A 24,314-nucleotide genomic window follows, 5' to 3' on the forward strand; every position below is an offset into this window, starting at 1 on the left:
TATATTTCCCAAACATTCCTTGGGAAGTAAGATTTGCTTTTGAAAAAAAGAATGGCTAATATATTTCTTAAATATTTTTTATAATTATTTTATATTTGTAATTAGTTATATATTTTCTCTTGTAGTATGTGTAATGCCCAGGAAAAAGGTTTTGTGGAGCGCATTCTTCGACGGCGGCAAATTAAGAAGCCAGCTTGTCAATCCTTATACACCGTTTATCCTGTGAGCTTGTCAGGAGTGCTACCTGGATTTATAATTTTAATTTGTAAGATTTGCTAGATAATTTTGCTAGAATCATAATTTTTATGCATGTTATTCAATAGGCGGATTTGGAGCATCGCTTCTACTTTTGTGCTTGGAGAAAGTATATGCACATTTCGGACTACGAAAACTATGCGGTTTTTAAATTTTTATTTTTTTATTTCTTTTATGATAATTTTATTTATGATTTGCCATATTTTATAATTATTATAATATAGAATAGTATATTGGATATGGTTCCTGCTTCATCCCAGTTTATGTTCTTTTCCACGCGTTCCAAAAATAAACGCTTAATTCAAAATATAAGCAAAAGTAAACTCCGAATGCAGCCCTGCGCTCAATTTTTCAACTTCCTGTCACGCTGTGTGTGTGTTCTTTCTTTCCTTTGATTCTGTTGCCGAAGCAAGGTAAGTTTTTGGGGTTGTTAGATTTTAGGCATCGGTTTAGTGAAAATTAACATACAAATACAAACTTAAAGTAGTCCTTAACACTTGTAATCTTTTACGAGTGATATAAATGACACAAGTTGATTGAACAATGCGAATGATTGCAGTGCACATGTAAAATTGACAAGCAATCAAAATTGCTAAAAGATACCCGTGAACAAAAAAAATATTGTGAAATTTAAATTTATACATTAAGGTAAGTGAATTTCCGCGTGATTAGTTATCTGTGGATGGCCTGTGTGGCTTCCCCAGGAAACATATTTCGCACATCCCCAACCGTCCACATGTTATTAACCACATGAATGTATTTCAGAACTGGTCTACAGAATTAACAAGTAACAATGCCGCAGAATGAGTATATGGAACGCCATCGCAAGCTGTATGGCCGGCGATTGGATTACGAGGAGCGGAAACGCAAGAAGGAAGCGCGTCTTCCCAAGGACCGAGCACGCAAGGCTCGCAAGTTGCGCGGCATCAAGGCCAAACTCTTCAATAAGGAGCGACGCAATGAAAAGATTCAGATCAAGAAGAAGATCCAGGCCCACGAAGAGAAGAAGGTCAAGAAGCAGGAGGAGAAGGTCGAGGATGGAGCCCTGCCACATTATCTGCTCGACAGAGGCATCCAGTCCAGCGCCAAGGTCCTGTCCAATATGATCAAGCAGAAGCGCAAGGAGAAGGCGGGCAAGTGGGACGTGCCCATTCCCAAAGTACGCGCCCAGTCGGATGCTGAGGTCTTCAAAGTACTAAAGACCGGCAAGACAAAGCGAAAGGCATGGAAGCGCATGGTCACAAAAGTCACCTTCGTCGGCGAGAACTTCACCCGCAAGCCACCAAAGTTCGAGCGTTTCATTCGACCCATGGGTCTGCGCATGAAGAAGGCTCACGTTACGCATCCAGAACTTAAAGCCACCTTCAATCTGCCCATCATCGGCGTCAAGAAGAACCCCAGCTCGCCCATGTTCACTTCCTTGGGTGTAATCACAAAGGGTACTGTGATCGAAGTCAACATCTCTGAACTGGGTTTGGTAACGCAAACGGGAAAAGTTGTCTGGGGCAAATACGCTCAGGTCACGAACAATCCAGAAAACGATGGTGTTATCAATGCAGTGCTGCTTGTCTAACCCCGAAAATGTCGCTACCTAATTTAAGAGTTTGATTTAATAAACAAACATATACAATAATATGAACCATCGTTTGATTCTCTTAGCTTATACTATTAGCTGTAGCAATGCCATATATATAAACAAATAATAATACCAACATCTCTTTGTTTCTTACAGTTTGGTGACTGGAATACAAGATGCAGATCTTCGTTAAGACCCTCACGGGCAAGACCATCACTCTTGAGGTCGAACCGTCGGATACTATCGAAAATGTCAAAGCCAAGATTCAGGACAAAGAAGGAATTCCTCCAGATCAGCAGCGTCTGATCTTCGCTGGCAAGCAGCTGGAAGATGGCCGCACCCTCTCTGACTATAACATTCAGAAGGAGTCCACTCTGCACTTGGTGCTCCGCCTACGTGGTGGTGCCAAGAAGCGCAAGAAGAAGAACTACTCCACCCCCAAGAAAATCAAGCACAAGAGGAAGAAGGTCAAGCTAGCTGTCCTGAAATACTACAAGGTACACACAACAATCTACCGACATCCGAAAACATTCTGATCTGTTCTTGGAATTCTTGAGTCTTGGTCTTGTGCTCATTGGCTTAAGATTTGGATATCAGAGTGACTTTACCAGTGCCCTATATTGAATGAACATGTATACGATCTCAGTATTTAACCACTTTCTATGCTATCTTTCCATAGGTTGACGAGAACGGCAAGATCCACCGTCTCCGTCGCGAGTGCCCTGGTGAGAACTGCGGCGCCGGCGTCTTCATGGCTGCCCACGAAGATCGTCACTACTGCGGCAAGTGCAACCTGACCTTTGTCTTCAGCAAACCAGAGGAAAAGTAATTTTGCTACATAAGATCATGTACGTTTCCAGAAATCAAATAAAGGTGTAGTAATTGAATAATAAATTCAATCGCTGAAACTTTACTCTTTTCATTGTTCGTTAGCATGGCTAAAAACTCCATTACAGTGGTTAATAAATTGGCTAAAATTATTATTTAGTACCAAGTTAAATTGAAACACTCAAATCTCATTTAGGGTGTATAGTTTATTTGTGAAAATATTGAATACATTTTGTATACGCGATTTTTACTCTACCTTGAGAAATGCAATTTGTTTATGGTTAACCACTCAAACGTTGATTGTGTCGACGTTAAGGCTTTTTGACAAGAAAGTCAGTATATCGGTGGCTTCCTCGATTCTCTTCGATGTCGGCTTGCCAGCTCCGTGACCCGCCTTCTGGTAGACGCGCAACAGAACCGGATTGTTTTGGAATTTCGAGTCACGAACAGCCTCCTGGAGGGCCGCAATGAACTTAAGCGAATGCAAGGGGCTGACACGATCATCGTGGTCGGCGGTCAGGATCAAAGTCGATGGGTATTCCGTTTCGGCGCCCTTCGGAGTGTGCACGTTATGCAGCGGCGAGAACTTGTACAGGTTGTCAAAGTGCTCCTTCTCCGATGGGTTTCCATAATCCGAGCACCAAGCGTGGCCGATTGTGAACTTGTGGAAGCGCAACATGTCCATGACACTATGGAATCAATAAATTTAACACTTGGTCCCAACAAACATGCTATCTATCTACATACCCCACTTGAGCCACAGCAGCTCCAAACAAATCCGGACGTTGGTTGATACAGGAGCCGACCAAAAGGCCTCCGTTGGAGCCACCTTGGATGGCCAAACGATCCTTGGTCGTGTACTTATTCTCGATCAAGTACTCGGCAGCTGCTTGGAAGTCATCGAACACGTTCTGCTTGTTCAGTAGGCGACCGCCGTTGTGCCACTTCTCGCCATATTCGCCACCACCTCGCAGATTCGGATAGGCGAGCACACCATCGAATGTGTCGATGAACATAAGCCTGCAGAGATTGAAGGATGTGTTCACATAAATGCTAACTTTTAAAAAGTATTTCTCAACATACCCAGAGAGTCCGAAGGAAGGCAGCATGCTGATGTTGAAGCCTCCGTATCCGTAAAGCAGACATGGTCGCGGCTCAACGCTATCACGTTTTTTCCTAATTATGAACATGGGAACCTTGGTGCCATCCTTGCTCTTGTAGAAGATCTGCTCAACGGCGTAGTCCTCGCGGCGGAATCCTTCCAAATTCAGTTTGATTTCGCGGAATACTGAAGGCGACTTGTCGGGTGTCTTGAAATCATATCGATAAATGGAGCCGGGATTCAAAAAGGATGAGAAGTTGTAGAATATTTCGGAGTATTTCTTCTCCCCCGATGTGCCCACAATGGTGCCTATATCCAAGTCGAATTCGCGCAGTAGGGTGCCATCCTTTAGGGAATTCACTTGCAAAACGCTCTGGAGAAGAAGTAGGGATTGAGGAATATATGTAAATGAAAGACTGATGGGTTTTAATTTACCTTCACATCCCTGATGTAACAAACGAGCAGTTTATCAGCATCAACGCACTTAACCCAGTCCAAAACATCCGACTTGTGCTCCTATAAAACGTAAAATAGTAGTGATTAATCTTATCTACGTTTAAAAACAAACTAAACCTACGGCTATAAGCGTTTCCCATTTGTCCTCCGCTGGATTATTGAAGTCTATGGCAATAACTTGGTAATTTGGTGCATTCTTATTTGTACGGAAGAATATCTTCGAGCCTTCGTTGGTAATGTACTGAAATAATGAGATAAACATATATACATTACTATTTTAAAAACTGGAATCATTACTTACATCGTAGTCCGCCTCGAATTTTTCCACTATTTTCTTGACATTCAGTTTGGAAGTTATTTCCGCACCGGGCGTAAGATCAGCATAGAACACAATGTTGTCACGGCAATCTTTAACAATGGCCAGAATCAGGTATTTTCCACAATCCGAGACGGTGGATTGGCTAAAGGTGGAAAATTGATTACAATATTGTTCTAATACAATACAATTTGAGATAATTACATGCGCCACGAAGGCTCTTCCGGAAACTCGACCACCAGTGTGTCTTTATCCTGGCTCTCACCCACCCGATGATAGTACAACTTCTGATTCTCATTTTGTTTGGTCTCAGATCCATCGGTTTTTCCATCTTGATCAGGGTATCTCTAAGAAATAATCTAATTGAATTAGAATAACCAGGAAGAAAAACTTCAACACTCACACCATAGAAGAATCCCTTATTGTCTTTTGTCCACGAAATCTCCGAGAACTTGACCTTTTCAAGGACCTCGCTCAGATCCTTGCCCGTCTCCGCATCTCGAATGAGAATCTTGATCCAATCGGATCCACTTTCACTCAGCCCGTAGGCCATGTACTTGCCATCCTCGGAGAAGGCCTTCTGGGTCAGGGCGATGGTACCGTCCTCGGACAGGGTGTTCGGGTCCAGGAACACCTTGCTTTCACTCTCGTCACCCAGCGATTTCTGCTGGTACATGACGCTCTGGTTTTGCAGGCCAGTGTTCATGAAGTAGTAGTAATAGTTGCCATAACGCATGGGACATCCGTATTTGGGATAGTTCCACAGCTTGGTAAGCTTCGTGTTCAGCTTCTTCCACTCCTCTCCATTCTCGAGGAAGGGCCGGCTTATGCTGTTCTGGGCATTCACGAATTCCTCGGTTTCCGTGGAGTCCGGATCTTCGAGCCAGCGGTACACATCCTTGATCTGGGTGCCATGAAAGTCCTCCGCCACGCTTTCATCCTTCCGAGCAACTGGATACGCGAGCTTAGCGGACAAAGTACTTGGCATGGCTCTGGTAACTTTGTTGGATTTATTACACGTATGAATATATGTATTAATCGCTTTTCGGCTTTTGCAACTCATCCCCATTAGCTATATATATATATATACTTACGATTTGAAGGCAATTCTCGATGAATGTAATTTCTGGGCAGTGCTTTTGGTACAATTATTTGGCAAATTCGGCGGTAGAGCAGCGGGCCTCGAAAAATGGTATGCATTTGCAAAATTATCAATGCAAAAATGGAACACTAATTTGCGATACTTTCGATAGGTGTTAGGGGTACTCCTTAAATTTTGCTACTGCGAATTATATATCGCCGCCTTCTTATAACTAGTTTCGAAATAAAATTCTGTTGTAATTTCACTTATTATATTACTATTTATTTATGTAATCAATTAATTCTCTACCGTTAAGTTTAGTCATCAAATTTAATGTTTGTCCGCGAAGGACAGTTTTAAATTAATACATCCAAAAAAAAAAAAAAATTTATTTAAATATTTGAATCCGCAAAGCAAAAATTATGACCAATTTAAAAAAAAGGTATAATATATAAGTAAACTTACCAATTGTAAGCCGTTATTTACCTATGTGTGTTGATATCAATCTTAATTAAATCTTAAATTCAATGTTTAATTTAACTATAAAATAAAAAAATAACTGTTTAGGCAATATCAACCGAGTTCCTTAAGTCTGCTTATTAAATAACAAATGCTGTTAAAAACACCAAGTTCGTAATTTCGTAAAAATATACCGCACACGCATAAAAAAACACCATTGCTTTATATTTAGAAATTAATGCAAGAGTACCCCCAATAAAATACCGAAAATGTCAGGTGTGGACAGACAACTGTGGCTCGAAATTAATCGGCCCGTGAACAGATTACCTCTGTTAAACCATATGTTTTGGTATCGGGAGGCGAGTCGAGTCGGAATATAAACACAATCGAATCAAGTCAAACTGACCGAGCAAATGAATTGAATTGGAATTACGCGCTGTTTTTAGTTCGTTTAATTTGTTAGCCACCAGGAAGCGCTTTATTTGTTCGGTATGTTGCTTTGCTTGAACTTTTCGTACATCGATTCTGCTGGGGAATCAAAGTTTTCACAAATTTTCCTTCCATATGTATGTTTTTCTTGATCAGCAACTTGTAGGCGCATATGGATGTACCTATGCTTGTATGCATAAACAAACATTTTGAATGTATTAACTCAGCTAACTAGTTATTATGTTGATCTAAAAGGTAATACAGAACTTATTCAGTTTTATGCACTTAAGTGCAGTTGGATCTGAACAAGTATTTGTTCATAACAATAGGCGATTTTCTACGGGTTTCGTATGACATCTATTTATTTTCGCTGAGTTAACAATTTTGTTAGAAGTGACCTTGTAACTAAATATTTTGTTGAGTATTTCATAAGGTGTATGACTTAGCACGGCCTTCTAGATAATATCCGGGTGTTAAATATATTGCGAATTTAATTTAATTCACATTAATTGTTTTCAGATTGCAATATGATTTCCGAAGTGGACTCCATAAATAAGGATAGTTCAGTACGTGTTGCTGTCAGGTAAGATTATTACAATTAAAGCAATAATTATGACTAGAAAGTATGAATAACTATGACTAAGAGCTCCTAAAAGCATATAATATTGTGTATTTTTCCAGAATCCGACCTCAAAACTCGAGGGAGCTAATAGATATGTGTCGTATCTGCACGACCGTAACTCTTGGAGAGCCTCAGATTTTTCTTGGATCGGACAAAGCCTTTACGTTCGACTATGTTTTTGATACCAATTCCAATCAGGTAAAGTTGTCATACCAATTTCCACCTTCCCTTAAGTTTCATTCGCCTTAATTTACCATTTCAGTGTGATATATACTCGGACTGCGTGGAAAAATTAGTGGACAGTACGCTCCATGGCTATAATGCCACCGTACTGGCCTACGGGCAAACAGGATCGGGAAAAACGTATACAATGGGCACTGGTTTCGACCACGAGTCGGAATCATCCGATACCGTTCAGCTTGGGATTATTCCGCGAGCGGTTCGTCATATATTCAGTGGTATCGAACAACTGGAGGGATCCAGCTCTTTAGAACACCCAGCGGCTGGTGGAAGTCCGCAGTTCAGTCTGGCTGTTCAGTACATCGAATTGTACAACGAGGACATCTTCGATCTGCTGGACCCGTTCAACAAGAACAGCAACTTTAAGATACACGAAGATGCCAGTGGACAAATCACAATATCTGGGGCGTCGATAAAGCCCATTTATCAACCGCATGATGCCTTAAAGTATTTCTAATTTGTAGAATATAATAGGACACATGTTCTAAGCTAATTATCTATATTTTAGGTACCTTCAGCAAGGAGCATTGGCTCGCACCACCGCATCAACAAAAATGAACGACCAGTCTTCCCGCTCACACGCACTGTTCACGATTTTTGTGCGCAGACAGCGACTGCTTACCCCCAGTGACAATGTTCCGGATAACGACCTGGAGACCCTGACCTCCAAGTTCCATTTCGTTGATTTGGCGGGTTCGGAAAGGCTCAAAAGAACTCAGGCCACCGGCGAGCGGGCTCGCGAGGGCATATCCATAAACTGCGGACTTCTCGCACTGGGTAATTGCATTTCGGCGCTCGGCGACAAATCAAAGAGGGCTCTGCACGTGCCCTATCGGGACTCCAAGCTGACGCGACTTCTCCAGGACTCGCTGGGCGGAAATAGTCAGACCTTGATGATCGCCTGCGTGTCGCCAAGTGATCGAGACTTCATGGAGACACTGAATACACTGAAGTACGCCAACAGAGCCAGGAATATTAAAAACAAAGTTAAGATTAACCAAGACCAGAGTTCTCGAACCATTTCGCAGCTGCGTAGGGAAATTGCAGCATTGCAATTGGAGTTATTAGAGTATAAACAGGTAATATGTTTATTAAATCAAGGCTCGACATAATTTCTAACATAAAAATGCCATTTCTTACAGGGTAAGCTGGTAGTGGACTGCGAGGGCAATACCACCATTTCGGACACATTTAATGAGAATAAGTTGCTTCTATCGGAAATCAAAAGGCTTCAGCAAAGACTCAAATCGTTGCAAAGCACGATTGCCACTTTGACCCAGAGGAACGCAGATCTGAAAACCAACTTGGATTTGAACAAGTGGACTAGTGACGACAATTCCGATGTTGAAATAGCGAAAGTGGTGGGCCAATATATGCTGGAAATCGAAGAACTCCAGACCAAACTAATAGAGTCTGAGGAGCATCGCAAGCAAATGGAAATTAAAGCCACTACTTCACCTAGAAACGCGAAACCCGTTTATGATGGTAGGTATTATATGATATGATATATTATAATCTAAAATCTATGCATTCCAATTGAAGGCGACATCATAACCAAGGCTAAAAAGGATTTGGAAAGAGAAAAGGAGCTTCTGATGTCGCGTTCGTTGCCAGGAATTCAAAATCAGAATGTCAGCTCTGAGGAAAATGAAGTGGCCAGTAGTGATTCTGAGGGTAAGTTAAATATTGCATTTTACGCAAATGAATTAAAAATTAATAATCGCACAGAAGAGGAAGTAGTAAAGGATTTGGAGGCCATCGATAATGATATTGAAATGAGAACCAAACTAATTGAACAATTGGAGCTGACCAACTCGAGATACGAACAAATGCGAACGCATTACGAGGAAAAACTATCTGTTTTATATTGCAAAATCGAGAACACGCAAAAAGAACGCGACGATGTCCTGGCAAATATGTGTAAGCAATTGAAACAAAAGAATATAGCTATTTATTAACGATTACAATGACATTGCAGCTACATCTGTGTCAACGCCATCGAAGGATAGCTTAAAAAAAGTAAAAACAGACTATGAGAGCAAGATAAGCCATATGCAAACTGAGATTAGGAAGCTGCAAAATGCGCAAAGGGAACATGTTCGAAGTAAGCAACAACTTAAGTCCCATGAAGTTCGGATTGGCACGCTGCGCAATGAGCTGAATGAGTTGAAGTTCGCAAAAGTAAGCTGATGCTGATTTGAAATCTGTACAAATTACAAACCCCATCTCTCCCAATTACCCAGGTTAAGTTAATGAAAAAGATGTCACAACAATCTAGCCGGCACAAGCAGGAGGAAAGTCGCAAATCAAAGGAAATTGCTCAGCTGCTGAAGGAGCAGCGTCGGCAGAAGAATGCTGTTCTATCTCTAGAGGCCAAAGTGAGTGCTAAGGAGCAAATTCTGAAGCGAAAAACCGAGGAAGTGATTGCGCTTCGCAAGAGCCAAAGGGGAAAGTCCGGCCAGAGGGCACCGGCTCACCTAACATCGAAAATTGCCACCCTTGATGGTTTTTCCACTCGATCCGCACGACATCGATGGGAGAATCTGTACCGCAACATATTGCATGCGGCCAGAAATAGGCAACTGATCACACAACTGGAGAAGGAGCTGGAACGCTTGATACTGGAGCGCGAAGATCTCTCCCGTGAGCTAAATATAATGGAAAATGGACAAGCTGCTGACAGGCAAACGGATGAATTCAACGAAGTGGACAATCTCAAAACAAACATTAGCTATATTCAGGAGAATATAGAGCATGTGCAGCAGGCCATAATGGAGTTCGAAGACACAAAGGACACTGTGCAGAGCCATGTGAATAAGATACAAAGTCTGCTGGACGAGGTGTCAACAGTGGCGGAAGCCAAGTTCATTTTACAAAAGTTTTCCGACACCGCCATTGTCATGTCGTGCAATTTGGCCATTACCGAATCTCATTTGCAGGAGAAGGAATCGCTGCTGAAGGAAGTTAAGCAAGAGAGCGGCATTCAGCAGCAAATTCTGCAGCATTTCCTATCGCAAAACAGCAATGTTCATATAGCCGACATATTTGACTCCCTTAATCTCAAGGGCAGTAATATCGCGAGTAGTGTAAATCCAGGTTCTCAAAAGTCTTTGATCAGCAATGCCACATACGACATCCCGCAAGACGACAAGAATTCCGAGTTCCAACAAGTGGAAATGCGCAGGACGACGAGTAGAAGTCCTTCGCCTTTAGGAAATTCCGATCCGTAAGACTGATTGTATTTCAAATATTTTGGATTAACTCTAAACCATAAATTCTTCCTTCAGCTTCGATAAGAGTCCCAAAGTGCGCAGACGTACCGCCAAGCGGCAAGATCTGCTTTTTGGGGACACGGAACTTCCAGAACAGGTGAGCTTAGTTACTTATTTTGAAAATACCTGTTTCTAAATGACGAATATTATGATTTCATCCGCCAGACTTTTAATAAAATGACGTGATCGTGCAATCAAAGATGAGGTCATGTGACAACAGCCGCGGTTGGAATTTAATTATATTGATTGGTAATCGCTTGCGAACAAATAATCAAAAGACAGTGTCAATAAGTTACTAAGTTATTATTGTAACTATATTTATTCAAAACTAACTTACTAGTGCTTCCGTTTGTTTTTTTGAATACCGAGTTAAGGTCCTGTGCAATTGGTATCTTTGCAGTAGTTCAAAATAAACAAATTTTAGAAAATATCATTAAAATGTATTAATAAATTATATAAGAGACTTAGAACAAAACCATGCCTTAAAATATACAACAATAAAGTTAATTTTATCTTTTTCTGTAAGAACCAAGTTATTCAGCAGCTTTGTGCTAGAAACTAAATTGTTGAACCGAGTTTTGGATATCCTATATTTTACAGTTATTGTAAATCAATTTATTTCAAAGCTAATTCTAATAATAAAATTATATTTCATTGGCTAACATTGTGAGACTTATTAAAATATTAAAAAATGAAAAAGTGTAATTAGGACAACGGATCAATAAACTGTATAATGTTATATTGAAAGTTGCAAAAAGGCTTTTCTTTTGTGGTTAAATAATATTATTTTTTATAGAAATTTGTAAATTGATTAGTTTTCAAAAATTTGAATTTGACAGCATACGCATGTGATAAAAATAAATCGATGAATTACCGCTTACCGTCGATTATCGTTTACTCTTCCGCTATCTTGACATTCATCGAACTATCGCTTTTTACCGGCAATTCCGCATTTGCAACTGGCTTACATGCACATTTAATTTAATTTTTTACCAATATCTCAACTTAAAGTTATGTCGGAGACCAGTGGACCCGCAGTGCGCATGCCTTGGTAACTTGCAATTCGACCTTATAGATCCACAAGTAATACTATGTTCATTTCTTCAGGGTGGAGAAGTACAGACCAAGCGGACTCGATGATTTGATATCTCACGAGGAAATAATATCAACAAGTGAGCATTCTGAGCGTTTAGCCATACAAAGCCACCACATTTAAGTGTACTTCTAGTAACCCGTTTTATAAGCCGCAAGCAGCTGCCCCATTTGCTCTTCTACGGACCACCTGGCACGGGAAAAACGAGCACAATCCTGGCCTGCGCTCGCCAATTGTATTCCCCTCAGCAGTTCAAGTCCATGGTTCTGGAGCTGAATGCCTCGGATGACCGAGGCATTGGGATTGTGCGCGGTCAAATCCTTAACTTCGCTTCCACACGCACCATTTTCTGCGACACCTTTAAGCTGATCATTTTGGATGAGGCCGATGCCATGACTAACGATGCCCAGAATGCCCTGCGCCGCATCATTGAGAAATATACGGACAACGTGCGCTTCTGTGTGATTTGCAATTATTTGAGCAAAATCATTCCGGCCCTGCAGTCGCGTTGCACCCGTTTTCGGTTCGCTCCATTATCTCAGGATCAGATGATGCCGCGACTGGAAAAAATCATCGAAGCCGAAGCGTAAGGCCTTTCAACTGCATAAAATAGCTTTTTACTAACCTACAATCTATCAAATATCAGCGTTCAGATTACCGAAGACGGCAAGCGGGCACTGCTAACCCTTGCCAAAGGCGATATGAGAAAGGTCTTGAACGTCCTGCAGAGTACCGTGATGGCATTTGATACGGTCAACGAGGACAACGTTTACATGTGCGTGGGCTATCCGTTGAGGCAGGATATTGAACAGATATTGAAGGCCTTGCTATCCGGCAGCAGCTTGGAGGACTCCTTCAAAAGTATGATGCCATTTGGATTGGTAAAAGATCAAAGCTGATGTTTCTTTCTTCTCTTTGCATAGCTGTCGAAAGTGCCAAGTACGCAAGAGGTCTCGCTTTGGAAGACATCATCACAGAATTGCATTTGTTTGTTATGAGACGTAAGTTCTTACTATATCCTCATGAAGTCATGTTATTGATATGTATTCCGAACAGTTGAGCTGCCCATGTCGGTCATGAACAAGCTTATTGTCAAGCTAGCTCAGATCGAAGAGAGATTGGCCAAAGGATGTACAGAAGTGGCTCAAACGGCAGCTCTGGTAGCCGCCTTCTTTATTTGCCGGGATATGGTTTCAATGGAGAAGTGAAATAATGTGTATTCCAATAATAGGGTAGAATTAAATTATAAATACAAAAACATAAAAAATGTACACAATTTATTTACTGCATGCTTCTAAAGTTTAACAATCATTTAACCTATTTAAAGTGGTTTCAGAGGTAGGAAATGCCTTTTGTTTTGTAATCATGCGAAACAATATATGCATAAAGAGACTAGAATTCTGTGACGAATTAATTCCAACACAAAGTTTTCAATTGTCCTAAATTGAGTAACCAATATTTAACAGAACCCCTCTGATTTGTACCATTCGTGGAACTTCTCGATATGCTCAAAGATGCCGCGCTCCTCGCTGCGGCACCATACATCGTCTGGTGTTATCTTGAGGCGTTCCAAAGCTGCCTGCGAGGTGTCCTGAATGCGCGGGTCATCCTCTTTAAATCGCAGCACACACGTACCTATGCACTCACCCATGCATGTGCCGTGCTCAAATTCGTAGATAACCAAGTAGAAAAATGGTTCGCCGGGGCATTGAAAGCCCGATTTAAGCACAAGTAAAGTATTTGGATCCTCTCTGAGCAGTGACTGTGGGTTGGGTTCTTCGACTACACCTTGTTCCTGCGGCTGTGGATAATCGGAAGTTTGTGGTACTAGCTGCGTAGAGACAGGTGTTCTGAATACTGGCTGCTGTGAGTCTGAAATCGCGTTTAATGCTGTTGGCTGCGTTAATTCAGGGTTTACGTTTATTGCTGTTGGCTGCGGTGAGTCGGGCATCTCAATTGCTGCTGTTGGCTGCGGTGAGTCTGACATCTGCCTTCTTTCTGTTGTTTGCGGCGAGTGGTTCTCATCGATGAACGTATTTGGCGGCTTCTCTGGCGAATCAGGAATTTCCACTATCATGTCCTCCTGTGGCGGCGATAAGGACAACCTCTCGCTTGTTGCGTTAGATTTCGGTTGGCTGAATATCACCGTGATATTACTACTTCGTTCGCTATCGTCTTCTTCGGAGAAAACAGGAGTCTGGGTTAAGGAGCGAGTTGCAGCATCGGGTCCCAGTTTTTGCACATAAAAAGAGCCATCCACCTGATTGTCGCCGTCAGCATTGGTTTCATCTGTTGTGCGAGCTGGTCCTTCGGCGATCCTCTTCTCCACGTCCAGGCACAAAGAGCACTTGAATTCTGTACGCTCGCGCTTCTTCGGCAGTCGCAGGGCGCCCACCAAGCATTTCAGATGAGCAGAAGTGGCGGCGCAAGAAGTGCAGCATAGTATGACCCACGATAATCTATTGTAAGTTCTACCACTGGGGCACAGGCAGTTGGGCTGGTCGCATTTCAAATTGCGCTCGTGGAGCTCCCTATAGGCGTTCCGTTGCTTCTCCCACGTGGCATCGCGATCGGGCACGAAAACCGACTGCAGGCGTATGGAATCCCTGAAACGTTCCGATCGACACCAAATGCAGCGCAAGTAATATCCGGAGGTCAGAGCATACTGACGCATGCATTTCTTATGGGCGAATCCGAGGCGGCAGCAGTCACCGTACACAACGCAATGCAGCTCCACCTTATAGATAGAACTGAAGCAGATGGGGCAAGTGACGTTCCTCGGCGGTTTCGACTGCAGCTGTCGCTTGTAGTCATTCATCGGCCTGCATTTGTAGCAGTAGCTTTTGTATTGGCCGCAAAACTCGAAAACGGCGCGATTCTCCAGTCCGCACTTCAGGTGAAACAATGTCCGGCAACGATCGCATTGCAAACTTGCCCCAATCTTATTGCAGTACCAACATTTCCTCTTTTCCGCGGCGGCTGCCTCCTCGCGGATGTCGCGAAGCAGAAAGCCCAGGATTCCGCTGCTATCTCCGCCGCGCTGCGGCAAATGAGTTGAGAGGAGCTGGTGGATTGGATCAGGAAGTTTACATTAGTAGGAGTTCTTTCCATTTCACAACAATCGCACTTACCAGGCAAAAATAGTGCACCTGCAAGTTGCGTACAATCATCCATTCGCCAAAGACCAGGTCGTCAGTGTCCGAATATTTGCACATCAAGCATTGCAGCTCCTTGTTATCCTCCATTTGTAAACTGGCCGCTCAGACTAGTTTTGCTGGACAGATCAACTCGTTTGAGTGCTATTATGAATAAATTTTAAAACTAATAACATGTTGTGTGCTCCTTGTTTACTCTATTGGCGGGCAAGTATTTTGAAAAGCAATAAGTACAACAGCGCCTTCTTATACTTCAATTCCACAAAGCACATCTTTGGAAATGCGATGTTTCCACTGAGCAACACTCACAATGTACTAATCTGCTTAACTCGCTATATTTCGCGTTAACCCCACTTTTCTTATTTTAATTTTATAATAAAATCATTTATTCATGTTTACAAATAAATTTAAATGCTTTAAGAACTTAACACAATAAAAACGTCGGATGCAAATATTTTGTGATTAATAATTATATGGCATGACTTTACAATAACAACCTGAAACACAGCCGTGCGTGAATCGTAGGTTTTATTAGATATACCATTATGAAAATCATAGGTTATAAAGCCATTTCTACGAATCAAGATTCAAAGGCTCGTCACGCTATATTAGTTACATGTATGTATATAAAATGTGGTTGTGCATTTGCATTGGTAATCGAAACATTATCTTTAAAGCTGCAGATACATCACACAAAATATCTTATGTTTTGTGTGGCAACCGGCATTGCCAACAACCAAGCATCGAGAGAGCAGCGACGGGACAGGCGCGAACGATCGCCCAGCAGAGGAGTGAGAGAAGGGATTATTCGGGTGCGAACTGTGAAGCGGAGTGGGTGCGCGAATATTATTAAACCAAATAAACTAACTCATTACAAGCCATAAACCCTAACGTGTATTACTGTGATTAAGCGGGTCATTACATTGGCGACGAGTGGAAAAATCGGTAAATGATAATAATAATAACTAAAACCTTGGAAAATTTGATGAATTAGGGAAAAGGGCGCGAAATTACGGTAAACGACTGGCGTGATATAGGCTGGACGTGAGTGTGTGTGTGATTGAATGGGCTTACCGGCATATACATATGTGAAAGTGTTAAGAAAGAGGAGAGAAAGAATAAGCTGCGGGAGTGCAGATTGCACGTTGCCAACATAAACTGACTTTAAGCACAAAGCAGAATCAGTGATTCTGTATGCATAATTTTTCACTCACTCTCATCCAACACACATGCACTCCGACAGATAGGCTGAGTGAAGAGATTACTCTTCGCAAGCTTAAGAGAAGGTGAGTTAGAGAGACACTCTCTAGCAACCAGGAGATTTAAAAAAAAAAAATAACTAATAAGGCCGGGTAAAGAGTAATACTCTTTACAAGCCTGAAAGGTGATTGATTGAGAAATTTCTCTAGCAACCAAAGAGTTGCAAGGGCCGAGTACGCATTATAAGCTCTAAATAGAGGAGCTGAGTAGTGGTACAAGCCAAAGCATATTTAGAAAAAATAAAAGAAACGGAACACGAAAATATATAAATAAAAAAAAAATTTGTATAAAAGAATCTAATAAAAAAAAAGAAAAAAAAGATAACATTACAAGCTTGTAAGAAAAGAGCTGAGTAATCGGTTTGAGTGGTAAACAGAAGGTTAAAGGTCGGGTGGAGCAGTATTCTCTCCACAAGCCAAAAGAATTAATAAAATTAAAAAGGAAAAAGTTAAACAACTAAACCCCAAATGTAAATTGGAGGTATTATTGAACTGAGACTGAGTAATAATTACAAGCTCCTAAGAGGGCCGGGTATTAATTACAAGTCAAGTCATAAATCTAATAATGTATTTTTTTTAAACCCCAAGTCTAGGTCCCGTATTTAAAATGACCGACAGTGTCATTAAACCGTTTCTGTGCGAGGTGATCGACAAGGCAATCCTCCGAAATGAATGGGAGAAGTGGTTGAGGGCATTTACAATATACCTCGAGGCCGAGGGCATTGTTACCGAGAAGCAGAAGAGGAGTAAGCTACTGCTTTTGGGAGGAGTCCAGCTACAGTCAGTAGTATTCTCCCTACCTGGTGCGCTAGTTGAGCCCTGCGACGGAAATAAAGAAGACATCTACAAAATCCTCATCGACCATCTAAATAAACACTTCTCACCAAAGCAGAACTCAACGTTTGAGAGACATCTATTCAGAAGTCTGACACCGTTGGACACAGAAAGCTTTGGGGATTTCTTGCTGCGACTCCGTCAACAAATGCAACGATGTGCATTTGGATCCTCAAAAGCGGAGATTGAGGATATATGTCTTAAGGATAAAATTATAGATGTGTGGGCACCTCTAGACCTCAAGAAAAGACTCCTGGGGAAGGAAAATTCACTAGAGGAAGTGATCGAAGTATGTCAGGTTGAGGAGCAGATCAACAAGGAATCAAAAGAAATGACATCAAGACCAAGTGCGGAACCCATCTGTAAAATTGCACATCGTGGTTTCAAGCAGAGTGGGGAATGCCCCAGATGTGGAAAATTCGGACACACACACAATGACCCATCATGTCCGGCAAGAAATGTGACTTGCAATAAATGCTCGAAGCCTGGACACTATGCCAGGAAGTGCCAAACTAACCTGAACAGCCGATTCCCTAAGTCCCAAAGGAATAACCTAAAAAGGCCTCGCACGTACATACGATCTGTCGAAGAGGAGGCCACCAGCTCCAAACTGAAAAAGGGCGAGGCACATTGCTTTCGAGTGTCAAGCGAGGATGAAGAGGAGTTCATACGATGCCGAGTGGGAGGCCGCGAAATTCCTTTAATCATTGACTCGGGGTGCAAGTTTAACCTTATCAGCCACGCGGACTGGTCTCTGCTTGTGAAGAGAAAGGCCACAGTCTTTAACGTAAGAACCCATACAGAAAAGCAATTCCGAGCCTATGCCTCTAATAAATTACTTCGAGTAATGTGTATTTTCGAGGCCCCAATTTCCGTCGAGCCGGGTGCCGAAGGGATTGCTTCATTTTACGTGATTGAAAATGGAGAACAATCTCTGTTGGGCCGAGACACAGCTATCGAGTTAAAAGTCCTCCGACTGGGAAGAAACATTAACCGGATTGAAGAAATAGAGCCTTTTCCGAGTTGGAAAAACATTGAAGTAAGGCTCTCTATCGATTATGACGTAAAACCCGTTCAACAACCGGTGAGACGAATCCCGGCAGCGCTCGAGGACAAAGTCATGGAAAAACTGGGGGAAGCCCTGAGTCGAGATATAATTGAACCAGTCAAGGGTCCGAGTGCTTGGATATCTCCCATCGTGCTTGCGTTTAAGGAGAACGGGGACATCCGCTTATGTGTCGACATGCGACTGGCAAACAAAGCTATCCTACGGGAAAACTATCCATTACCAACTTTCGATTGCTTTATGACCAGACTCAAAGAGGCGAAATTCTTCGCACGCCTAGACCTCAAGGACGCCTATCACCAAGTGGCCCTTGATGAATCGAGCCGGGAGATAACAACGTTCATAACCCCAAGGGGACTTTTCCGCTATAAGCGTTTGATGTTTGGAGTTAATTCTGCTCCCGAAATTTTTCAACGCCTTCTGGAGCAGATGTTATCTACGGTACCTAACGCCATGAACTTCATCGATGACATAATCATTTTTGGCGCAACTGACCTCGAAATCGACAGCGCCGTAAAAGAAGTATGCGAGATATTCCAGGAAAATAATGTCCTACTGAATAAAGAGAAATGCATCTGGAAGACAAGGAAACTAAAATTCCTCGGACATATTTTATCCGACAAGGGAATAGAAGTCGACCCAGAGAAAATTGACGTCATCCGATCTTTCAGAGACCCGAAGAACAAAGAGGAAACACGGAGCTTCCTCGGTTTGGTAACCTACGTCGGAAAGTTCATTCCGGACCTTGCAAGTCACACAGATCCTCTAAGAAAACTGCTGAAAACTGAAAACAAATTCACCTGGGGCGAAGCCGAGAAAAATGCTTTCAACAACCTTAAGAATCTCCTATCCAAGGTACCCAAACTATCATATTTCGATCCTAAACATCGAACTCGGGTGATTGCGGACGCTAGCCCGGTTGCCCTTGGGGCTGTCTTATTGCAATTCAAAGTCGACAACGAACCATTAATAATTACCTTTGCTAGCAAGGCCCTGTCGGAGGTGGAGAAACGCTACTCCCAAACGGAAAAGGAGAGCCTAGCACTGGTTTGGGCAGTGGAGAAATTTTATTACTTTCTGGCAGGCCTGCACTTCGAACTCGTAACCGATCACAAACCCTTGGAAGCCATTTTCAAACCAACATCCAAGCCCCCGGCCCGCATTGAAAGGTGGCTGCTGCGACTCCAGGCATATACGTTCACCGTTATCTATAAATCCGGAAAAGACAACATATCAGATGCGTTGTCTCGTCTCTGCCAACTATCTACGGTAGAACCAATCGATCTCAGGACGGAATACAGCATCCTACGCGTCGTACAGAGCTCCATCCCAAAATCTATGACAATCTCGGAAATAGCAGAATCTTCCAAGAGGGATGAAGAGATTATGGACGCAATCGGTTGCCTGGAAAACGACTCCTGGAAGCCTGATAGTTCAGTGAGCTTCTATCCGTTTCGTAACGAGCTGTCAGCGGTTGGCTCGCTCCTGTTGAGGGGAAACCGAGTAGTCGTGCCGAGATCTCTAAGAATGAAAATACTGGAGTTAGCCCACGAAGGTCATCCCGGCGAGACAGCAATGAAACGCCGCCTGCGGTCCAAAGTATGGTGGCCACAAATAGACCGAGAGGCAGAAAAGTTTGTCAAAGCTTGCAGAGATTGTTGCCTGGTATCTCAAGACATCCGACCACCGCCTATGGATAGAAATCCTTTTCCCACTGGCCCGTGGATTTGGGTAGCGTCGGATCTGCTAGGTCCGTTACCTAACAATGAATATGTTCTAGTCTTTATTGACTATTTTTCACGATATATGGAGCATAAGTTTCTTAAAACCATATCTTCAACGACCCTGATAGAGGCAATGAAAGAAATCTTTTGTAGACTGGGATATCCTGAGTACCTACGAACTGATAACGGACGCCAGTATGTAAGCGAGGAGTTTTCTAACTACTGCAAAGCGTGCGGCATTGAACAGGTTAGGACCCCACCGTATTGGCCGCAAGCAAACGGGGAAGTTGAGAACATGAACAGAGCCCTTGTGAAACGCCTAAAAATAGCATACGCAAATGGGAAAAACTACAAAGAGGAAATCCAAAAGTTTATTTTGATGTACAATGTAACCCCACATGGAACAACAGGGTCAGCGCCCACAAAGCTAATGTTCAGCAGAGTCATCCGTGACAAAATACCAGGCGTTGGGGATATCTACGAGAAAACCTTAGACTCTGAGGAAAGAGATAAAGACATTATTGGAAAATATAAGGGAAAGCAGGCAGCCGACAAAAGAAGAGGGGCAAAGGAAGTCGATATAGAAGTGGGCGACAAGGTACTTTTGAAAAACGCAGTGTTCCCAAACAAACTTACATCAAACTTCGACAAGACGGAATTTACGGTGTTAGAACGACACAATAACATTGTGGTGATCGAAGGGGGTGGTAGAAAACTAACAAGAAATGCCTCACATCTTAAGAAAGTCCCGGCTAGCCAGACGTATCCAGCCTCCTGCCCAACGCCGCAATCAGATGCCAGCCTACCGGAATCAACACCAACTTCAGAGGTCGCAGTACTTCAGCCCACAGAAGGAGGCCTCGGGATCCAGCCACCCCTGCCGCCATTAAAGCTAAAACTCGTCAATAAAGGAGGGATGTGGCAACCGGCATTGCCAACAACCAAGCATCGAGAGAGCAGCGACGGGACAGGCGCGAACGATCGCCCAGCAGAGGAGTGAGAGAAGGGATTATTCGGGTGCGAACTGTGAAGCGGAGTGGGTGCGCGAATATTATTAAACCAAATAAACTAACTCATTACAAGCCATAAACCCTAACGTGTATTACTGTGATTAAGCGGGTCATTACATTTTGTTAATAGCAAAATAATATATTTATGCAAATATTTACCCAACAATTAAGAATTTATTGGTATTCCATCGATTCCACTGTTCCGCAGCAAACCTATACGTGGCGTCGCTATCTAGACGAGCTTTCCAAAAACAAAGTTTAGTATAGTATATTTAATGTTAAACAAAATAACACTGTTTCGTTAATTGATTGTGAATCACGTATCTCCATTCACCACCCCCAGTCCAAGAAACGGATTGTTTATAGCCGCATTATTTTCGAGTGCTTTAAATTGGGCGTAGGCGTACCATCGGGCTGGATCCACCTTAAATAATATGGCTGCCGAGATAAAACCAGCTCAGCGGACCAACAATGATCGCTTTAACACCTCCAAAAAGCCGGAATTGCTGAGTAAGCTGGAGGGCAGCACCGACGATGTGAACGCAGCGATCCTAATTCCGGGCGAAAACGGCGTAATTAGCGTTTCCGATGACAAGTGCGTAGCTGTAGACCATTAATAATATACACAAATGGTATGCCTTACATTTTCATGTTTTTTCCAATAGAACCGTTCGCGTTTGGCTAAAACGCGATTCTGGCCAATATTGGCCCAGCATTTGCCAGTATATGCCTTCCGGGTGCACGGCCATCGAGTACGTACCGGAATCCCGGCACCTGTATGTCGGCCAGGAGAACGGAACGGTCACCCAGTACGCCCTATCCGAAGACTGCAATCGCCTGTCCTTCCTGCGGGATTACTTGTCCCATCAAGCGCGGGTCACGGCCGTGGTCTTCTCGAAAACCCACAAGTGGATACTCTCCGCCGGCAAAGATAAGCAGTTCGCCTATCATTGCACGGAGAGCGGCAAACGGGTGGGCGGATACAACTTTGAGACACCATGCACGGCTCTCCAGTAAGTATGATAAATGGATAGGGGGAAGGGGGTTGGTGCGACATTGGATATGGGATAAGCGGGTCATTTAATTGGATTAAACTGCCCTCTTTGGCACGGTATTAAACTGCAATTCTTCACGGCTATGGAATTAATTTCGAATTTGAGAACCTTCTATTGTTAATGACGTGTCGTCAACTGAGTCATTTTATCTACACAACATTTTGGCACACTGTGCGAAATATTCTATAAGCTACATATAATTATTTATAATATACATTTAGGTTCGACGCTTTGGCCAAGTATGCCTTTGTGGGCGATCATGCTGGACAGATAACAATGCTAAGGTGCGATGTTCAGGGAGTGCAACTAATTACCACTTTCAATGGACATTCAGGTAAACAAGCTACAAATGATATTTAGTAAGCTAAATATATACGAATTGGTTCATTTTTAGCGGAAATCCGTTGCCTCAAATGGGTGGAAGGCCCTCAGCTCTTGTTTAGCGGAGCGTGCGACCAGTCCGTGCTAGTTTGGGATGTAGGTGGCAAACGTGGCACTATTTACGAGCTGCAGGGACATAGGTATCTTCCCTCTCCAATAATATTTACAAAATAAGATAGTAATCGGCACCTCTGATTATGTAGCAACAAAGTTTCCGCCCTGTCGTACGCGAACCACACGCAACAACTGATAAGCTGCGGCGAAGATTCAGTAGTGGTTTTCTGGGAAATGAATGCAATGCGGAAAGAGGTTCCTGGCTGGGTGGATACCAACAACTGTCAGCTTTGCTCCAGGCCCTTCTTCTGGAACTTCCGCTCAATGATGGATCAAAAACAGCTAGGTGAGATAAATTGCTTACACTCGAGTTACTCCTTGATTTATAAGTACTTTCTGAATGGCAGGAATACGACAGCATCATTGTCGCCACTGCGGCAAGGCCGTGTGCGACAACTGTTCCACCAATCGCATTAACATACCCATAATGGGCTTCGAGTTTGATGTGCGTACCTGTGATCCGTGCTACAAACAACTTCAGACCGTCGAGCGCCCCTCGCTGGCTTCATTCAATGACGCCAAGCATTCGATCGTCTACATGGACCTCGACGAGGACAGAAAGCGCCTGTTGACAGTGGGCCAGGACAGGCTCATCAAGATCTGGGATCTCTCCAACATCTGGGCATAAAACATCCTGTACGCACACGCACGTACCAAAGGTATAATCATTCGCGAGGCGTTTCGGTCTTAGAGGAAACACCCAATTAACGAACGATGTGGCTGGCAACGAAAAAATCCAGTCCCTGCTGCTAGGTTCTCATATAATTGATGTAAAGCAATAATCATTGTATGTACGTATGCTTACATTAAACACATAAATACACGAATCCATCGATTAAGTGGTGTTTTCTAACTGAGTTTTTATTAGATTAGCTGTAATTATTAGATACTTAATAGCCACCCCTGCCCGGTGGTGGTGCTCCACGGATCATGCTGGGCGGCGGTCCGCGCATCGGTGGCGGAGCACCGCGTCCCATGTTTCCTGGCATCGAGGGTATGCCGCCGGGAATCATGCCCGGTGGCGGGGCACCCATCATCGGTGCCCGTGGCACTCCTCGTCCCATCGGAGCCATGTGCTGTTGGGCGGGTCCGCCCACACCTCTCACGGGACCCTGGAGACCCGCTGGCACGGCGGACAAGTTGATGGGCACTCCGCGTCCGGCCACGCGACCGATTCCCGGACCAGGAGCTGCTCCCGGAATGGGAACTCGGGGCAGGCCCTCCTCCGGCGGCGGTGGTCCCTCCACCGTCAGGGAAACTATGTTCTCGCCGCGCAGCAGTACAAAGCCCAGCACGCGCTTCTCCTCGCGCTCCGGCACCTTGGAATTCTTCGAGCGAATCTTCCGGAACTCCTCGCAGTCGCCGAGGATCAAGTTCATGTGTTTGTCGAATGCTTTGAAGGTACCGATGAAGGTACGCGAGTCCTGCAGCACGATTCGCACCCGATAATTCAGGTGCTGAATCATTTTGTTGTTCTTGCCGATCGTCTGCAACAAAGGAGTTCAAGGATTTAATTGTGAAATACAATAGCATGCATAAAAGTCGCGCCATCTTTTGCAAGCCATTTCGACTCATCTTAAAAACGCCGGTATTTATAACAAATTGTGAAATAAAACGAAGGAGTTTAAACTAGTAAATCTCAGCGTAATTACGAAGTTCACCAAAAATCATTGTTTTCAACAAATATAAAACAGTTAATTAGCAAAAACAAATTGTTTTATTTATTCGCATGCATGTTTGTATGTATGTATGCCTATGTAAATACGAAATCGCAACCGCGAAATTCATAATCTATTAACTAATACAACTAAACTAAACTTAACCATTGCAGTCAGATGCTTAAAACAGTGTTTTCACTTACCATTTTATTTGTTTTCTGCGTTAATTATATCTCTGGTAAATAAAATACAGATGCCGGAACCTCACCACGGCTTTTTTCGATAGGCTTGAAGAATTAATCGAATGGAGTGTGCGGCGGTCAGCATTT

General features: G+C 43.1%; 9 protein-coding genes across 10 annotated transcripts; 6 read left to right on the forward strand and 3 right to left on the reverse strand.

Annotated features, from left to right (window-relative positions):
* Window positions 1-592: 592 nt before the first annotated feature.
* Window positions 593-2,725, forward strand: LOC117137060 (ubiquitin-40S ribosomal protein S27a). Its single transcript, XM_033298277.1, has 3 exons — window positions 593-668; window positions 1,988-2,328; window positions 2,511-2,725. Exons 2-3 carry the CDS (start codon window positions 2,008-2,010, stop codon window positions 2,658-2,660), a joined length of 471 nt encoding a protein of 156 aa, XP_033154168.1. The 5' UTR covers window positions 593-668; window positions 1,988-2,007; the 3' UTR covers window positions 2,661-2,725.
* Window positions 605-1,890, forward strand: LOC117137045 (ribosome biogenesis protein NSA2 homolog). 2 transcript variants are annotated; one of them, XM_033298257.1, is made up of 2 exons: window positions 605-668; window positions 1,021-1,890. In XM_033298257.1, the coding sequence occupies exon 2, from the start codon at window positions 1,049-1,051 to the stop codon at window positions 1,826-1,828; it is 780 nt and encodes a 259-aa protein (XP_033154148.1). In that variant the 5' UTR covers window positions 605-668; window positions 1,021-1,048; the 3' UTR covers window positions 1,829-1,890. The 2 variants fall into 2 exon arrangements, with proteins under 2 accessions (XP_033154148.1, XP_033154155.1); XM_033298264.1 differs by lacking the exon at window positions 605-668 and adding an exon at window positions 808-903.
* Window positions 2,726-2,845: 120 nt separating the features above from the next.
* Window positions 2,846-5,766, reverse strand: LOC117137036 (prolyl endopeptidase). The gene is made up of 9 exons (XM_033298245.1): window positions 5,628-5,766; window positions 4,937-5,532; window positions 4,738-4,880; window positions 4,519-4,678; window positions 4,339-4,458; window positions 4,197-4,277; window positions 3,743-4,134; window positions 3,407-3,679; window positions 2,846-3,348 (listed from the first exon to the last, which is right to left on the reverse strand). The coding sequence occupies exons 1-9, from the start codon at window positions 5,731-5,733 to the stop codon at window positions 2,949-2,951; spliced, it is 2,271 nt and encodes a 756-aa protein (XP_033154136.1). The 5' UTR covers window positions 5,734-5,766; the 3' UTR covers window positions 2,846-2,948.
* A 658-nt stretch (window positions 5,767-6,424) lies between these two features.
* LOC117146489 (kinesin-like protein KIF21A) lies at window positions 6,425-11,300 on the forward strand. Its single transcript, XM_033312731.1, has 12 exons — window positions 6,425-6,562; window positions 7,022-7,085; window positions 7,184-7,322; window positions 7,387-7,811; window positions 7,873-8,443; window positions 8,507-8,849; window positions 8,907-9,038; window positions 9,093-9,284; window positions 9,343-9,545; window positions 9,608-10,590; window positions 10,652-10,733; window positions 10,802-11,300. Exons 2-12 carry the CDS (start codon window positions 7,030-7,032, stop codon window positions 10,820-10,822), a joined length of 3,147 nt encoding a protein of 1,048 aa, XP_033168622.1. The 5' UTR covers window positions 6,425-6,562; window positions 7,022-7,029; the 3' UTR covers window positions 10,823-11,300.
* A 349-nt stretch (window positions 11,301-11,649) lies between these two features.
* LOC117151040 (replication factor C subunit 5) lies at window positions 11,650-13,001 on the forward strand. Its single transcript, XM_033318253.1, has 6 exons — window positions 11,650-11,687; window positions 11,744-11,808; window positions 11,865-12,315; window positions 12,376-12,590; window positions 12,653-12,730; window positions 12,786-13,001. Exons 1-6 carry the CDS (start codon window positions 11,650-11,652, stop codon window positions 12,935-12,937), a joined length of 999 nt encoding a protein of 332 aa, XP_033174144.1. The 3' UTR covers window positions 12,938-13,001.
* Window positions 13,002-13,084: 83 nt separating this feature from the next.
* Window positions 13,085-15,104, reverse strand: LOC117151038. The gene is made up of 2 exons (XM_033318251.1): window positions 14,861-15,104; window positions 13,085-14,793 (listed from the first exon to the last, which is right to left on the reverse strand). Exons 1-2 carry the CDS (start codon window positions 14,972-14,974, stop codon window positions 13,189-13,191), a joined length of 1,719 nt encoding a protein of 572 aa, XP_033174142.1. The 5' UTR covers window positions 14,975-15,104; the 3' UTR covers window positions 13,085-13,188.
* Window positions 15,105-16,452: 1,348 nt separating this feature from the next.
* LOC117151036 (uncharacterized protein K02A2.6-like) lies at window positions 16,453-20,857 on the forward strand. The gene is made up of 2 exons (XM_033318250.1): window positions 16,453-16,480; window positions 16,732-20,857. Exon 2 carries the CDS (start codon window positions 16,751-16,753, stop codon window positions 20,765-20,767), a length of 4,017 nt encoding a protein of 1,338 aa, XP_033174141.1. The 5' UTR covers window positions 16,453-16,480; window positions 16,732-16,750; the 3' UTR covers window positions 20,768-20,857.
* Window positions 20,858-21,211: 354 nt separating this feature from the next.
* Window positions 21,212-23,166, forward strand: LOC117151039 (WD repeat and FYVE domain-containing protein 2). Its single transcript, XM_033318252.1, has 6 exons — window positions 21,212-21,372; window positions 21,443-21,790; window positions 22,054-22,166; window positions 22,227-22,353; window positions 22,417-22,613; window positions 22,675-23,166. The coding sequence occupies exons 1-6, from the start codon at window positions 21,212-21,214 to the stop codon at window positions 22,953-22,955; spliced, it is 1,227 nt and encodes a 408-aa protein (XP_033174143.1). The 3' UTR covers window positions 22,956-23,166.
* Window positions 23,163-24,297, reverse strand: LOC117151041 (small nuclear ribonucleoprotein-associated protein B). The gene is made up of 2 exons (XM_033318255.1): window positions 24,189-24,297; window positions 23,163-23,814 (listed from the first exon to the last, which is right to left on the reverse strand). Exons 1-2 carry the CDS (start codon window positions 24,189-24,191, stop codon window positions 23,218-23,220), a joined length of 600 nt encoding a protein of 199 aa, XP_033174146.1. The 5' UTR covers window positions 24,192-24,297; the 3' UTR covers window positions 23,163-23,217.
* Between the last annotated feature and the right edge of the window lie 17 nt (window positions 24,298-24,314).

This window comes from Drosophila mauritiana, chromosome 2L (genome assembly GCF_004382145.1).
Source record: "Drosophila mauritiana strain mau12 chromosome 2L, ASM438214v1, whole genome shotgun sequence".
In the NCBI taxonomy this organism is placed as follows: Eukaryota; Metazoa; Arthropoda; class Insecta; order Diptera; family Drosophilidae; genus Drosophila; species Drosophila mauritiana.

What these genes read in the sequence shown, in the direction of transcription:
- LOC117146489 (XM_033312731.1), top strand. Translation starts at nt 7,030, where the DNA reads ATGATTTCCGAAGTGGACTCCATAAATAAGGATAGTTCAGTACGTGTT. An exon ending in AGTTATTAGAGTATAAACAG is followed by an intron (nt 8,444 to 8,506) that starts GTAATATGTTTA and finishes CATTTCTTACAG; the next exon opens with GGTAAGCTGGTAGTGGACTG. An exon ending in CGATGTCCTGGCAAATATGT is followed by an intron (nt 9,285 to 9,342) that starts GTAAGCAATTGA and finishes ATGACATTGCAG; the next exon opens with CTACATCTGTGTCAACGCCA.
- LOC117151040 (XM_033318253.1), top strand. Translation starts at nt 11,650, where the DNA reads ATGTCGGAGACCAGTGGACCCGCAGTGCGCATGCCTTG. An exon ending in CGAGGAAATAATATCAACAA is followed by an intron (nt 11,809 to 11,864) that starts GTGAGCATTCTG and finishes GTGTACTTCTAG; the next exon opens with TAACCCGTTTTATAAGCCGC. An exon ending in CTTGGAGGACTCCTTCAAAA is followed by an intron (nt 12,591 to 12,652) that starts GTATGATGCCAT and finishes CTCTTTGCATAG; the next exon opens with CTGTCGAAAGTGCCAAGTAC.
- LOC117151038 (XM_033318251.1), bottom strand. Translation starts at nt 14,974, where the DNA reads ATGGAGGATAACAAGGAGCTGCAATGCTTGATGTGCAAATATTCGGAC. An exon ending in AGGTGCACTATTTTTGCCTG is followed by an intron (nt 14,794 to 14,860) that starts GTAAGTGCGATT and finishes CCAATCCACCAG; the next exon opens with CTCCTCTCAACTCATTTGCC.
- LOC117137036 (XM_033298245.1), bottom strand. Translation starts at nt 5,733, where the DNA reads ATGCATACCATTTTTCGAGGCCCGCTGCTCTACCGCCGAATTTGCCAA. An exon ending in AATGGGAAACGCTTATAGCC is followed by an intron (nt 4,278 to 4,338) that starts GTAGGTTTAGTT and finishes TACGTTTTATAG; the next exon opens with GAGCACAAGTCGGATGTTTT. An exon ending in GTTACATCAGGGATGTGAAG is followed by an intron (nt 4,135 to 4,196) that starts GTAAATTAAAAC and finishes CTTCTTCTCCAG; the next exon opens with AGCGTTTTGCAAGTGAATTC.
- LOC117137045 (XM_033298257.1), top strand. Translation starts at nt 1,049, where the DNA reads ATGCCGCAGAATGAGTATATGGAACGCCATCGCAAGCTGTATGGCCGG.
- LOC117151039 (XM_033318252.1), top strand. Translation starts at nt 21,212, where the DNA reads ATGGCTGCCGAGATAAAACCAGCTCAGCGGACCAACAATGATCGCTTT. An exon ending in ACACCATGCACGGCTCTCCA is followed by an intron (nt 21,791 to 22,053) that starts GTAAGTATGATA and finishes ATATACATTTAG; the next exon opens with GTTCGACGCTTTGGCCAAGT. An exon ending in TACGAGCTGCAGGGACATAG is followed by an intron (nt 22,354 to 22,416) that starts GTATCTTCCCTC and finishes CTGATTATGTAG; the next exon opens with CAACAAAGTTTCCGCCCTGT.
- LOC117151036 (XM_033318250.1), top strand. Translation starts at nt 16,751, where the DNA reads ATGACCGACAGTGTCATTAAACCGTTTCTGTGCGAGGTGATCGACAAG.
- LOC117137060 (XM_033298277.1), top strand. Translation starts at nt 2,008, where the DNA reads ATGCAGATCTTCGTTAAGACCCTCACGGGCAAGACCATCACTCTTGAG. An exon ending in CTGTCCTGAAATACTACAAG is followed by an intron (nt 2,329 to 2,510) that starts GTACACACAACA and finishes ATCTTTCCATAG; the next exon opens with GTTGACGAGAACGGCAAGAT.